Source organism: Meles meles, chromosome 11 (assembly GCF_922984935.1).
Source record: "Meles meles chromosome 11, mMelMel3.1 paternal haplotype, whole genome shotgun sequence".
In the NCBI taxonomy this organism is placed as follows: domain Eukaryota; kingdom Metazoa; phylum Chordata; class Mammalia; order Carnivora; family Mustelidae; genus Meles; species Meles meles.
The window spans coordinates 93,294,778-93,311,332 of record NC_060076.1 but is presented as its reverse complement, the minus strand read 5'-3'; the positions used below and the strand labels follow the sequence as shown (position 1 = coordinate 93,311,332).

Here is a 16,555-nt window from a genome sequence, read left to right as displayed (position 1 = left end):
TGGGATCGAGCCCTGCATCAGGCTCTCTGCTCAGCGGGGACCCTGCTTCCTCCTCTCTCTCTGCCTACTTGTGATCTCTGTCTGTCAAATAAATAAATAAATAATAAAATAAAATGAAAAGAAGAAAAATGTTCTAAAGATGAATCAGGGTGATGGTTACACAACAATGTGAATGTGCTTTAATGCCATCAATCTGTCCCCAGCCAAAAAGGGTTAAAATGGCAACTTTTACAAGTATATTTTACCAGAATAAAAAAAAAAGTTGCTTGTTCTAATACCCTAAAAAGAGGAATACTTATCAATGTGTTGCTCACAAACTGATCCGGTCTTCCTAGCATCTTAGAAATGTGAACCATGAGGATCTGTGGGATAATATCCTGTGATATTAGCAAATCTGATTCAGAACTCCTTAATCTGACATCATTGAGATAACAACAGTGCATCTTTACCCAAAAGCACTAATATCTTTTTTTTCTTTAGTTTCTACTCCTCAGTTTTGTGGCACATAAAAAACAAAAGTTATTTAATGACAGAACATTTCGATTACTGTTTAAATTAAGGTAATAGGTAAGAAAGCATTATAAAATATTCAAATGTACTATAAAAATGTCATATAACAGCACTAATAAACAAACAACCAGAGCACAACTCTCAGCTCAAGTAACAACACCCAGTCATCCTCTTATGAGGAGTTAAACAACTACTGTAGCTCACTTTTTGTTTAGTTTCCCACTTTCTTTACATTTTACTATCCACTAATTAAGTCTGAAATTGTTCAGGAATTTTAAAAAGTTTCTCTGAGGAAATTTTACTGTCTTATATTCCAGATACTTATATCTACATGAATCCTGTTGTATAACTCAATCTAAACTTTGTGAAATCCTTAAAATGTCCTAAAATACTAAAAAAGAAAAAAATTCAAAAGGGCCAATAAAGGGAACCATTATAAAACAAATTCTATTATGTATAAGTTATGGGATTAAAAATTAGTGATAAGAAGACTCAACTCTATTACCTTTCTGTGCCTGTTATCCAAGACAGAACATCAATTTTTCCACATATGAAGATTTTCCTGATGAAGAGCTACACTACACAGCAAGATTCTTATCATTTAACACATATGCAAGTAAGATAACATAATGATACCTGAGCAAAAAGGTAGGCCATGACAAAGTCGTCAAGAAGAGGAGCTTCAGCACCTCGAGATATCCCATACCGATAGGTTCTGTTGCTGCTGTTACAATACCAGTAAGGAAAATAAAATCTAGGAGACAAAACATTCAATCAGCCTCCAAATGGTTCAAATATAAACAAACTGTATACATACAACCACTTCCAGCATACTGAGAGGTATTATCCCAGAACCAGAAAACACAGCTAACAGTGTTAAATACAAGTTGGGGACAAAAGAAAATCTAAATAAGACCAAGATAATGTAGACAGAAAATTAAGAAACGTAAGTGTAAAATCAATATGCTGCCTGCTTCTATGTGCAGAATGCAGACGCAATAATAGGAAACAGAAATATAGAAAAAAAAATTTAAAAAATTTTAATATTAATCCAATAATACCAAAAAAGGAATTTGAAAAAATACTAATTTGGCATGAAAACAAATAATTGCTTCTTCCTTTAAGGACTGAGGGTTATCACAATAATATATCACTTCACCCTAGTCAGAATGGTTAGTGTCAAAAAGACAAGAAATAAGAAGTGGTGGCAAAGATGCAGAGAACAGAGACCTTCCATGCACTTTTGGTAGGACTGACTGTTAACCGGCATGGCCACAATGGAAAACAGTATGGAGAGTTTCAAAATACTAAAAACAGAAGTACCATACAACTGGGTGTATAATTCCACTACTAGGTATTATCCAAAAAGAAAACACCCAATTTGAAATGACATAGGCACCCCTATGCTTCCTGCAGCATAATTTACAATAGCCAAGATGTGAAAGCAACCTAAGTGTCCATCAAGAGAAGAATGGATAAAGAAGGTATGGTGTATATACACAATGGAATATTACTCAGTCATAAAAAAGAATGAAATTTTGCCATTCACAACAACATGGGTAGACCCAAAGGGTATTATGCTAATTGAAACAAGTCAGAGAAAGACTAATATCATATTTCACTTATATGGAGATTCTAAAAAGCAAAACAGATTAACAAAAAAGTTAAAAAGGAACAGACTAATAAATACAGAGGAAAAAAACTGGTGGTTGTTGGGGGGAGGGCAGAATAGGTGAAATAGGTGAAGGGGAATTAAGAGGTACAAACTTCCAGTTGTAAAATAAGTAAGTCATGGGATGAAAAGTACAATATAGAGAATATAGTCAATAATATTGTCATAACTTTGTATGATGATAGATGGCAACTACAGTTACCATGGTGAGCATTTTATAAGGTACATAATTGTCAAATCACTGTGTTGTTTTTCTGCTAATATGTCAGTTACACATGAATATAAATGAATGAATAAAATAGGTTAAAAGCTTGTCCTTCAAAGAAATTAAAAATATTCTATATTGTTTTATTTACACCTTTACTGAGGTAGTAATTCACATACCTTCAAGTTCACCCATTTCAAGCATACAATTCAATGTTCTTTACTATATACCTAGCACTGTACAAACATCCCCACAATCTAATTTCAGAACATTTTCATCCCCACTAAAAGAAACTTCATATCTATTAGCAGTCACACCCAAATCACCCCATCTACTCCCCAGCCCGGAATTCCCACTAGTCTCTCTATAAATTTGCCTGTTCTGAACATTTTATATAAATGGAATCATATAATATGTGGCCTTTTCTACCTTCTTTCTCTAAGCATATACCCAAGGACTATCCACCTTATAGCAAGTATTAGCACTTCATTCCTTTTTATTGCCCAGCTAATATTCCCTTGTATGGCTAAAGCACATTTTTGCTTCTTCATTCATCACTTGATGGACATTTGGGTTGTTTTCATCTTTTTGCTATTGTGGACACTGCTGCTAAGAACAATATGTACAATTCTGTGTGTGTGTGTGTGTGTGTGTGTGTGTGTGTGTGTGTTTTCGTTAGTCCTACATACATACTTAGGGATGGAATTGATGTATCATATGTTAATTCTATGTTCATCTTTTTGAGGAACAGCCAAACTATTTTAAAAAGTGGCTGTGCTAGTTTACATCTCCAAAAGTAACACATGATCATCTCAGTAGTTCACATCCTTGTCAACACATGTAGAGAGTTTAGCTAAGTTAGTCTTTGGTATTGTTGCCTTGGCACCCGTTTTGTTTAACTAGGAGGCCTGCAGTGACCTTAAACTGACAATAGTCCCTCATGCAAGTGCATGCCCTAGAGAACAGCCTACTGAGTCACAAGCAAATACAAGTTTCTTATACAACTTCCTAACAATCTCCCCTGTCTCCCAGCACCTAACCCTTACTGAAGTCAATAAGTCAACAAGACACCCACGTGGCTTATCAAAGACCAGCTCTTTTGGTTTGAACTGAATTTGGAACCCCCAAAGCACTTCACTCACAAACCCTAGTAAAGATGTGTGCCCTGGGTCCTGTCTCTCTGTACTCTGCCTTGATCTCTCCATATGGTTCCTGGAGGCCTACAGGGTACTTCCTCCAGGACCTGTGAATAATAAGCTTTTCTACTTTGGTTTCTCTTGTGCTTTCTTGAAGCATGGCTCACTATCTAGCACCCTGTGCTCTACGTAAAAAGTGATGATTTGAGGGGTGCCTAGTGGCTCAGTCAGTTATCAGCCCAGATCATGATGCTAGGTGGTGGGATCAAGCCCCATGTCAGGCTCCCTGCTTAACGGGGAGCCTGCTTCTCTCTCTCCCCCTGCCATTCCCTCTACTTATGTGCTTTCTCTCTCTCTTTTATTTATATATAAATAAAAATCTTTTTTTAAAAGGTGATAATTAGAAAAATTAATAACTTGTTATTGTCCATCTTTTATACCTTTGTCATCTTATTGGGGTGAAGTGGTATGCTGTTGTGTTTATGATTTACATTCCTCCTAAATAATATTGAGCATCTTTTCATGTGCTAACTGGTTATTTGTATGTCTTATTTAGAAAAATGCAATTCAAACCCTTTGCCCTCATTTTCATTGGCTATCTGTTACTGTACTGTTGAACAAGAGTTCTTTATGTATTCCAAATATAAAACCTTTGTTAAATATGATTACAAACATTTTATTTATTTTTTTTCATTTTATTTATTTTTTCAGCGTAACAGTATTCATTCTTTTTGCACAACACCCAGTGCTCCATGCAAAACGTGCCCTCCCCATTACCCACCACCTGTTCCCCCAACCTCCCACCCCTGACCCTTCAAAACCCTCAGGTTGTTTTTCAGAGTCCATAGTCTCTTATGGTTCGCCTCCCCTCCCCAATGTCCATAGCCCGCTCCCCCTCTCCCAATCCCACCTCCCCCCAGCAACCCCCAGTTTGTTTTGTGAGATTAAGAGTCATTTATGGTTTGTCTCCCTCCCAATCCCATCTTGTTTCATTTATTCTTCTCCTATCCCCCTACCCACATTTTATTTTTTCTGTGGGCTGTCTTTTCACATTCTTGACAGCATCCTTTGATGCACAAACATACCTTTTGATGAATCCCAACTAATATATTTTTCTTGCATCACTTGAACTTTCAGTACCATACTGAAGGAACAACTGCCCAAGTATACAAAGATGTACTCTTATATTGTCTTCTTCTAAGAGTTTTACAGTTTCAGCTCTTAGATATAGCTCTATGATTCATTTTAAGTAAATGTTTTGTATGTAGTGTGTTAGTCATCTAACTTCATTACTATACATGTGAATATCCAGTTGTCTCAGCAGCATTTGTTGCATGAACTGTTCCCATGAACTGTCTTAGTACTCTTGTCAAGTATCAATCACCATAATATCAGGGATTATGTCTGCACTCTTAGTTCTGTTCCACTAACCTATGTACCTATCCTTAAGCCAATACCACGCTGTCTTGATCACTACAGTTGTAGCGTAAGTTTTGAAATTAGGAAGTGTAAATCTTCCAACTTTGTTCTTTTTCAAGACTGTTTTGACTATTTCAAATCCCTTTGATATTTTTATATGAATTTTACCATCAACTTGTCAATTTCTGCAGTAAAGACATTTAGGATTTCAATAGAGACTACTAACTATACAGATCAATTTGAGGAATATTTCCATTTAACAATATTAAGTCTACTGATCCATAAACATGGGCTATCTTTCCATACAGGTAAGTGTTTCTTTAAATTCTTTTAATGGGGCGCCTGGGTGGCTCAGTCAGTTAAGCAGCTGTCTTTGTCTCAGGTCATGACCCCAAAATCCTGGGATCCAGCCCCATGTCCCGTTCCCTGATCAGTGGGGAATCTGCTTCTCCCTCTCCCTCAGTTGCTCCCCCAGATTTTGCTCTTGCTAGCACTCTCTCACTCTCAAATAAATAAAATCTTTAGAAAATAAATAAATTCCTTCAATGATATTTTACTTTTCTCAATGCATAGTTTTTGCACTTCTTTTGTGAGGCTTATCCCTAAGTACTTCTTCAAACGCTGTTGCAAATGGAACTGTTTTCTTAATTTCACATTTGCATTGTTTATTGCTAGTGTGCAGAAATACAATCAATCTTTATATATAGATCTTCTATCCTCCAACTGACTAAGCTCATTTACTTAGTTCTAATAGTTTATTAATTCCTGAGGATTTTTTAAACAAATTATTTATTTGGGGGGAGGGATGGACAGAGAGAGAATCCTCAAGCAGGCTCCCCACAGAGAGCGGAGTCCAACTCAGGGCTTGATCCTGGGACCCTGAGATCATGACGCGAGCCAAAATCGAAAGTCGGACACCCAACCAACCAAACCACCCAGATGTCCCTCCTTGGGATTTTTTAATAAGATCGTATCATCTGTAAATAGAGATGGTTTTACTTCTTTGCCAATACGCCTTTTGTTTTTTTTTCTCTTTTCCCTGGCTAGAATCTACAGTATAGGGTTAAAAGAAGTGGTAAAAACAGGTATCTTTGTCTTGTTCCAGATCCCTGGAAGAAAGCAATCAGTCTTCACCGTCATGGATAATGTTAGCTTTGGCATTTTTGTAGAAGCACTCTGTGAGACTGAGGAAGTACCTTTCCATTCCAATTGCATTGAGTATTTTTATCATAATAGGGTGTTGGATTGTGTCAAATGTTTCTTCTGTTTAAACTGAATGATCATGTGGTTTTGGTCCTTTAACAAATATGGTGCATTATAGTGACTGATTTGGGGATATTACAGCAACCTTATATTTCTTAGAATAAATCCCACCTTGTCATGGTATTTAATCCTTTTAATATATTGCTGGATTTGGTTTGCTAGTATTTTGAAGACTTTTATACCTGTATTTGTAAGGGATACTGACCTACAGTTTTCATTTCTTCTGGATGTTTGCCTGGATTTGGTATTAGGGTAATACTGAACTCACAGAATGAGTTAGGAAGTGTTCCTTTCTTTTCATTTTTTGGTGAATAATTGGTATTAACTTTTTTTAATGTTTGATAGGATTTACCATTGAAGTCATTTGGGCCCAGGTTTTCCTTTGTGGGAATTTTTAAAAATTAATTAATTCAATGTCTGTACTTATGAGAGGTTCATCAGACTTTGTTTCTTCTTTTGGAAGTTCCTATAGTTTGTTCTTTCTAGCCATTTGTTCACTTCATTTTGGCTATGTAATTTGTTGGCATTCAATTGTTCCTGTAGTCTTTATTTCTGTAATGTCACAGTGATTGGTGTTCTCTCTTCTTGATTTTTAATAATTTAAGCTTCTTTTTATCTTAATCAATCTAGCTAAAGATTATCAATAGTGTTGATCTTTTCAAAGAACCAACTTTTTGTTTCTTGATTTTCTGTTGTTTTCCTTCCTCTTTCTCATTTATTTCTACTCTGATCTTTATTATTTCCTTCCTTTGACATGCTTTGAATTCTACTCTTCTTTTTCTACTTTCTTAAGGTAGAATACTCTTGATTTGAGAACTTTTTCCTTTTTTACCATAGCTGTGCACAGCTATGAATTCTCACCTAAGCACTGTTTAAACTGTGCACTACAAGTGGGTATGTTCATTTTTAGTCTTATCGAAGTATTTTCTATTTTCCCTTATGGTTTTTGTCTTTGACTAAGTAGTTATTCAGAACCGTTGTTAATTACCACATATTACTGAATTTTCCAGTTTTCCTTCTGTTAATGATTTTGCAATTAATTCCACTGTGGTCAAAGAACATCCTTTGTATTATTCCAGTCTTTTAAAACTTAACTGAGATTCATTTTGAAGACTAACATGTGGTCCCTCCTAGAGAATGTGACTGTGCTGTTGATGGGTGGAGTATTCTACATAAGCACATCTAGCTGGTTTATAGTGTTGCTCAAATCTTCCTTTATCTCGCTGATCTTTTGTCTAGTTGCCCTATCCATTACTGAAAGTCGTGTTTTGAAATATTCAACTACTAATGTGGAATTATCTATTTTTGCCTTCAATTCTGTCAGTTGTTGGCTTAATGGATTCTGGAGCTCTGTCATCAGATCCAAACTGTAACAATTATAAACAAATATTATGTTTTCCTGACTCATTAACTCTTTTATAATTATAAAAAGTCCCTTCTTTGTGTCTAGTAACAATTTATTTTTCAATCTTGTCTGATATTAATATTGCTGCTCCAGCTCCTTTTTGGTTACTGAGGGCCTGTTATATCTTTTTCAATCCTTTACTTTCAGTTGACTTGTGTGTTTTAATGTAAAGTGTGCCTCCTATAAGCAGCATGTAGGATAGGAAAAATACATGAATTTGATAAGAGAAACAATTTTTAATTTTTTTTAAAGATTTTATTTATTTATTTGACAGAGAGATCACAGGTAGGCAGAGAGGCAGGCAGAGAGAGAGGAGGAAGCAGGCTCCCTGCTGAGCAGAGAGCCCAATGTGGGCCTCCGTCTCAGGATCCTGAGACCATGACCTGAGCCGGAGGCAGAGGCTTAACCCACTGACCCACCCAGGTGCCCCCAATTTTTAATTCTTTTTGTTTGTTTGTTTGTTTGTTTTTTCCAATTTTTAATTCTTAAGAAGAGGTCAGCAAACTCTGCTTCATAGCCCCATTCTGGTCCACTGTTAAGTTTTTACAAATAAAGTTTTATTGGAACACAGGCCTGCCCATTCATTTACTTATTATTCATGGCGCTTTCACACTATAAAATAGAACTGAATAGTTAAAACAGAGATATAATAGCCTAAAATATTTACTACTGGTCTTTTACAGAAAAAGACTGTAGACCTCTGCTCCACAGACCTTTTCAAATCAAAAGATACACTGCTGCAGAAAGTATAGTCATTACACAGAAAGTGAAAAAATATTCTTAATAAGATACTTATATTTTATCAATCATACGTAGCATGTTAGCATGCTTCTTTTAAATACAACTTTGTAAAGTCTTAAAACCTGTATAGAAGTCTTATATAACTTTGGATAGATTTAATCCTAGGTACTTTGCATTTTTTGATGCTACTAGTTATTTTAAATGACCTCGTTTCTGTTTGTGAAGTATAGAAATAGTTGATTTTTTAACATACTGATTATATAGATCTAGCATCCTTCTGAATGCTTATTATTGATGCCTAAAATTATTTACATTATCTATGTTAACAATCATATCATCTCCAAAAAATGACTCTTTATTTCTTTGTTCACAATTATTAAATATTTTATTCATTTTTGTCTTACTGTACTTGTTAGGAACTCCACTAAAATCCTAAACAGAAGCAGTGGTGGTGGCGTTGTTTTCTATCTTGTTTTTGATTTTACAGAGATTGCTTCTAACACCTTACCATTTGAGAATATTACCTGCTATCTGCTAAGGCTGTTTCTCTTGAGTCTTAGTTTTTTTTTAAGGCTTCGTTTTTTTCCCTTAAGATCATGAAGGAGTCCAAGTGCTTTTTTACTATGCAACACTGACTCTGCAATGGTATGAATCTATTTCATAAAAGCCACAGATCCAACTTATTTCTTTGTTTTATCCTTTTGAGTAGAAAAGCACCTCTGGATTGCTCTATATTGGTACTACATATGTCTATAAATTATGAAATGAATTAACTAATAATTTGAGGGTGTAAATAAATACTGGCAAAATTGTATCTTTTCTTCACTTCAACTCTAAAAATTTAATTATTAAAAAGAGATATGAGATTATATTTTATTACACAAAACACTGAATTTCCTGGGAAACTAGCAATATTCCAAACATTTGGGACTTTGTTAGTAAAGGCCATTCTCATCATTTTAAAATTTAATTTATGGGGCACCTGTGTGGCTCAGTGGGTTAAAGCCTCTGCCTTCAGCTCAGATCATGATCTCAGGGTCCTGGGATCGAGCCCCGCATCGGGCTCTCTGTGCAGCGGGGAGCCTGCTTCCCCCCTCCCCGCCTACTTGTGATCTCTTTCTCTCAGTCAAATAAATAAATAAATAAATAAATAAATAAAATTTAATTTATAATCATAAGTGGTAAAGTAGCATCCCACCAGAAAAGCTCAGAGCATTCTAGTGAAAAACTATATAAAAACATGTCTTCTTGTCGACAAAATGTCTTAAATGAAGTTCTGGTCTCTATTATGAAGTACCTTGCAATTTAAAAATATGTTTGATAATATCTCTCACTTTGCCTTTTCACGATTAAATGAATCACTTTATTGGAGAAAGTACCTTATTCTGTAGAGTACATTGTGCCTGGTTGATTCATCTATATGGAAGACATGGTTGGGTGGATACCAAATCCTTTCTGTTTCACTCATTAAAGCGAACATACTATGATACACAGGTGTGATTCCTAGGAAAAAAGTAGAAAAAGAAATGATTACATATACTAACAAGTACATTTATATAACATCCATTAATTTGTAATGGCATTAAAATAACAACTCTTAATCAGCACAAATGCAGTAGCAGTTGATATCTTTTGGTTCAACATGGCTTACAACTGATTTTTTTTTTTAATATTTTATTTACTTGACAGAGAGAAATCACAACTAGGCAGAGAGGCAGGCAGAGAGAGAAGAGGAAGCAGGCTCCCTGCCGAGCAGAGAGCCCAATACCGGGCTCAGAGCCCAATACCGGGCTCGATCCCAGAACCCTGAGATCATGACCTGAGCTGAAGGCAGAGGCTTTAACCCACTGAGCCACCCAGGTGCCCCACTACAACTAATTTCTTTCTTTTTTTTTTTTTTTAATATTTTATTTATTTGACAGAGAGAAACCACAACTAGGCAGAGAGGCAGGTAGAGAGAGAGGAGGAAGCAGGCTCCCCGCGGAGCAGAGAGTCCGATGCCGGGCTCGATCCCAGGACCCTGGGATCATGACCTGAGCCGAAGGCACAGGCCTTAACCCACTGAGCCACCCAGGCGCCCCTACAACTAATTTCTTAATTAAATCTTTTTTCCCTACATTTTAATATGACTGCTGGAATTATTTCAAGCAGATTTTAAAAAACACCTTATCCAATTTTTTTAGTTTTCTTACACAGAAATGTCAATTAAAATTTGTGTGTAGTTTTAATTGATAATAAGGGTATCAACTGAAATATTTAGAGGTCACTGGATACGTTTAAGAGAATAACACAGCAGTTTTATTTTTAAATACACTAATAACTATATCTTCTGTACTACTTAAACTTACAATAAAAAATTTTATATGTCAACTTAAATTACAAGGGTATATGATTTTTTTAAAAGACATTTTAGGAGATACATTAACAAAGGTTTGAAGGCTATTGAACTTTTAAAAAAATATATGAAACAGCAAAGCCACACCATTAATTAATGCACATTACTTCCCAGCACACAGAAAACACACAGTCTTCCAAAGTGCTAGAGAATAATCACATACCATGTTCTCTAACTACACTTCAACTAAATAAAAAATGAATATTTAAAAACGTATGCCTCAAAAAAAAAAACCAAAGTATATTTACTCTAGTAATGTTTTCATTCTTTTCCACTGTAAACAAAAATGACACCAACTTGACACACTGACAAAAAGGTTTAAACTTTTTATTAAAATTATCACAACTGCTTACTCCTAGATATGTAATAATTTCAGTAAGTTACACAATATAAAAGTAACTTTTAGACTGTATCCTTGAATTCATTCTTGAATTTACACACTTCTAAATACCTCACAGGTCACAGGAGAAATTATAACAGAAACTAAAGAGTATTTACAATGAATGATGATTAATAACATGTATTACATGTATTAAAAATTAAGGAATAGGAGCACCTGGGTGGCTCACTAGAATAAGTGGCCGACTCGGTTTCAGCTCAGGTCACGATCTCACAGGTTGTGAGACAGAGTCCCATGTTGGGCTTTGTGTTCAGCATGGGGTCGGCTTGAAGCTGCTCCCCCTACATGCACACACACTCTCTTTCTCTCTAAAATAAACAAATAAATATTTTTAAAAATATTAATAAAAATAAAATTATGGAATATAACTAGGCTGATATTAAGAGGGAAAATTGTAGCTTTAATCCAATTATATCAGAAAATAACAGAATTATCTGTTATCTAACACTACATTAAAAAAAAACAATAGCATAGGGGCACCTGGGTGGCTCAGTGGGATAAGCCTCTGCCTTCGGCTCAGGTCATGATCTCAGGGTCCCAGGATCAAGTCCCACATCAGGTTCTCTGCTCCGCAGGGAGCCTGCTTCCTCCTCTCTCTCTGCCTGCCTCTCTGCCCACTTGTGATCTCTCTTTGTGTTGAATAAATAAATAAAATCTTTAAAAAAACCAAAACCCAAAACCAAAAAAAAACCCAACAGCGTAATCTCTAAGAGAGCTGAAAGAATGTGAAAGCATAGAAGTTAACAGAATAAAGATTCAGTAAAGAGAATCAACAAAATAAAAGCTGATTATTTGCGTTGACCAACAAAATAAACAAGCTTTTGTCAAATCTGATCAAGGAAAAAAAGCCCAGAAAAACCCTAATGATTTTTTAAAGTGTAATTATAGGTTATGAAGACAAAAAGAGAATAGATAATGCCAATAAATTTGAAAATGCAGACAGACAATATTAAAACATATACAACTTTAAAAAATGGATTCAAGAACAAAAAACTTCAAAAGGAACTATAATATATTCATGTAAAAAAATTAAGAAGAAGAGGGGCACCTGGGTGGCTCAGTGGGTTAAAGCCCCTGCCTTCGGCTCAGGTCATGATCCCAGAGTCTTGGGATCAAGCCCCACATCGGGCTCTCTGCTCAGCGGGGAGCCTGCTTCCTCCTCTCTCTGCCTGCCTCTCTGCCTACTTGTGATCTCTGTCTGTCAAATAAATAAATAAAATCTTTGAAAAAAAATAAAGAAGAAGAAAGGAAGGGAGGGAAGAGAAGTAACAAAGAAGAAAGGAAAAAACACAATTAGGCCCAGATGAAATTTATATGTGAGTTCAATGAAACGTGAAAGACAATTCTAATCTTCTGTATACTATTATAGAGAGAAGAGAGAGCCTTGCACATATTACTTCTTTTATCTATCTACCACCTCTCCTCACCCCATGAAATGCTTCACATAGCCAGTGTTCTAGGTATATAAAAGAGACAGAGCAGGAGATAAAAATACCCAGGAAAGGGCCATAATGGGCCTGATACAAAATTGCCTTAGGAAGAGAAAATACTGGGAAGAAAATCTTAACAGAAAAATAGCATTTAGTTTAAATGTAATCATGCAAACAAAACTGTATATGGAACCATTACTCTTAGCATATGATAACAGGGATTTTTAAAAAGAAGACAATGGTCATGATTTTCAAACGAGCACAATCATACAAAGTGGGAAAAGTGAGTTTGTATCGATGAGTCACTAGTATTTTTAAAAAGAATGAATAATGATTCCTTCAAATTGGACTGCATACCTTAATTACAGGTATCAAAATAGGAAAATGAATGTATCTATATAAATTGGCACAAAAGGGTCAGAAAAAAAGGGGATACACACCAAAAATGAAAAAATAAAAAAATAAAAAGTTAAGTCACCCTGCAAACAAATAACAAAACAAAGTCTTACAGTCATGCTTAGTCACTGATATCTTATTCCAAAATGGCAATTATACATTAATACTTATATCATTTTTCTTGGTTCATGCTAATTGGGTTGAAAAAGCAATGACATTGTATTCGAGACATACATTATATTGAAAAAATAGGACTACACAGAAACTTCAGTCTTTTTAACTCTTTCCCCATACATCAAGTCCAAATTATTTGTATTTTTATTTATTAAAAGCACTTTAATGTGATTATTTTCCAAGCCATTATCATTACTGAGATTCAGTTCCATATCATTCTAGAGCAAGAACAGTCATCATATCTGATCAATATCTATTAATATTAACAGAGTCCCTATTCCATAGTAAGTACAAGAGGGGCATAGGAAATACAAAAATAAAAATAGTGCCCAACTTTAAGGATCTCACATTGTAGCAGATGACTCAGAGATGCCACTGGGGAACTACAATTCCAAAGGGTAAGTGAAATGATAGTAAAGACCACAAGAAAACAAAGAAGTACAGAGGAGAGATGAAAAATATTCTTTGCTTGACTGGATTTTAGCAAGACTCCTCTGAATCCTCCCCAACAAGGCTCATACATGTTCTTCTGTGTAGAATCAAGTTTTAGCAAGAATCCTGCTAAGTCCATTGAACAAAAGTTCCCCACTTTTGATATCTAACCCCTATTATCAACCAGATGATAACTGAGCACCTTGGCCTAACTATGGCAGAATTGTATTAGGTTGGTTGACCCAGAATCCCCCCAGACTTGATGTCTACTCTTAGTAATTTTCCATTCACCAATGCCCCTGCTGATTTTCTTCCTTGGCTATAAAACCCCACCTGTTCAGGCTGTAGTCATTCAGTCAAGATCACTTCTATACTGGAATATCCTCCCTATAAAATGGTTTATTAAGTAAAATTCCTTTGTTTTCATTTTAACTTCTGTTCAGCTCTGGTTTTAACAGAGGCAAAAACATTTATCAAGAGAGTCAAATTAAGGGGCGCCTGGGTGGCTCAGTGGGTTAAGCCTTTGCCTCCAGCTCAGGTCATGATCTCAGGGTCCTGGGATGGAGCCCCGCATCGGGCTCTCTGCTCAGCAGGGAGCCTCCCCCCCTCCCCCGGTCCCCGCCTCTCTACCTGCCTCTCTGCCTACTTGTGATCTCTCTCTCTCTGTCAAATAAATAAATAGAATCTTTTTAAAAAGAGAGAGAGAGAGTCAAATGAAGTAAAGACTTCAATGAAGGCTTCTGAAGAGATAATGTGTAAACTGAAAGCATATCAGGATTTAGCTATTCTATGTAATTGTAAGCAGGATACATAAAATGTATATATTCATAAAGGATCTGCTGTAAATGCTCCTGAAGCTCAAATAGCTAAACAGAAAGGAAAAGAGAGGTGCTATATAGCATAGAACTATAGACAGGAGGAGCATATAACCTGGCTGGACCAAGACAGGTTTGGTTTGTCTGCTGTTCCAGCATAATCATTAATAGCCTATCTTTTCACCTCGAAAGGATCCCAGTTTAAACAGTGATCATCTATATACCATTAGCTTAGAGTCTGGTATGAGTCAAGTCTGAGCTCGGCCATTTACTAGCTAGGTAAACTTGTGGTAGTTAATCTAAGCTTATACTTCATCAACTAAGATTAAGGACAGAAAACTGAGTTCATAGGATAGTTGGAAGGATAAAATGCTATGATCTGAATAAAGGACTTGGCAAAGTACATGGCACATAACATAGGTCCCACTGTAAAGATCCCCCTAACTGGGCTTCATGAACTACATAAATAAATAGGGGTTCTCTCTAACTGAATGAGCTAGAATGAGCCATACCAATACTTTACAAAATTTAATGTTTATCCCTATAACAACCTGGAGACTGTCTTTTGGCTTCCGCGGTTTTTGCTGAAAACCTTGAAAAGCATGGTATTGTTGAAAAAGATAGTTTCTTATTCACTGATTCTGGGATGGGCCTGAGATACTGCATTTCTAACAACTTCCCTGGTGATACTGATACTACTAAACCATGGCCCAACAGATGGATTTAACAGCACACAATATACCAAAGAAGATAGAATTAGTCAACACAAAAACAAGTCAACAAAAAGCACCCAAATTGAAGGACAAAAAAATAACAGAATGGAAATAACTGAAGAGAGTATAAGAGGCAGTTAAGACCTGTCAAACAGACCTAATTTAATGTAACTGAGTAGCCCAGAATTTTCCAAAGCTAAACAGATACTGACCTACAAATTCAGCAAGATCAGAGAGCCCAAAGCAAAATAAAGACAAAGAAAACAACATATAGGTACACCACAGTCAAACTGCTAAAGATGAACAACAGAAAGAAAAATCTTAAAAATAACCAGAGTGTAGAAACATATTCCCCTCAAAGGAGAAATTAAAGATTAATAGGTAGCTTTTCAACAAGAACCAGGGAAGCCAAAGACAATAAATGAATATGACATATTGAGAATACTAAATGAAAAAAAGCCAACCAGAAATTCTATACCCTGTGATAATATCTTTCAAAAAAGAAATCATAAAGAAAAGACATTCTCAGATAAGTAAGAGCTGAAGATATCGGTCATCAGCAAACCTGTGATACAGAAATACTAAAAGGAGTTCTTTAGGCTGAAGAAAAATGATGTCAAGTGGAAGCATGGGAGGAAAGAATAAATAACAAAGGAAAGAGTAAATACAAAAGAATTACTATTAAAGCAACAATAATGTAAGTGCCCTGTGGGGTTTATGGTGTCTATAGAAATAAAACATAAGATGCCAAAAGTACCAAAAGTGAAAAGAAGTAAATGGAGTTAAACTGCTCTCAAGTTCCTGAATTGTTTAGAAAATTATAACATACTAGCTTAAGACTGTAATAAGCCAAAAATGTACATTGTGATATCTAGGATAATGTTAAAAGAACAGTACCAAAACTCTAACATAAAATCTAATAAAAGGATTAAAAAATACAATCTTGAAAAAGAATAAGAAAGTTGGAAAACTCAAAATTCCTGCTTATAAAACTTTTTACAAAGCTGTAATGATGCAGAGAGTATGGTACTGGCATTAAGATATATAGACACCAGAACTGAAAATCCAGAAACAAATCCCACTCATTTATGGCCAAATGACACTTTGAAAGGGTTCTGAGACTACCGAGTGGGGAAATCATAGCCTCTTCGTCAAATGGTGCTGGGATTTGAGTGTAGATATCCATTTGTCACTTGCTTTTTACACTTCCTATAGTATTTACAAGGTTCATCCATGTTGTATCATGTATTTCATACTATTTAGCTGAATATTATTCAGCCATAAAAGAATAATGTACTAATACATGGTACCACATAGACGAAACTTATAAACACTATACAAGGTGGGAGAAGTCATTCACACACACACATTCACATGCGAAAGAGTGACACTGCACCTCTCCCGCAAACCAGCCGCAAACAGGAACTCAAAGTGAAGCAAAGCTACAGC

At 35.6% G+C, this 16,555-nt stretch overlaps 1 protein-coding gene across 3 annotated transcripts in view; it reads right to left on the bottom strand.

The window, feature by feature from the left end:
• Positions 1 to 16,555, bottom strand: part of JAK2 (Janus kinase 2) — a 131,249-nt gene that overhangs the window by 59,560 nt on the left and 55,134 nt on the right. For 2 of the 3 annotated variants that reach the window (XM_046022191.1, XM_046022192.1), the window contains exons 4-5: positions 9,731 to 9,854; positions 1,147 to 1,264 (exon numbers count right to left, since the gene is read on the bottom strand). In XM_046022191.1, coding sequence (XP_045878147.1) covers positions 1,147 to 1,264; positions 9,731 to 9,854 — 242 coding nt within the window. Of the gene's footprint in view, positions 1 to 1,146; positions 1,265 to 9,730; positions 9,855 to 16,555 lie in introns of those variants that run through there. The other variant, XM_046022193.1, reaches the window with a different exon arrangement.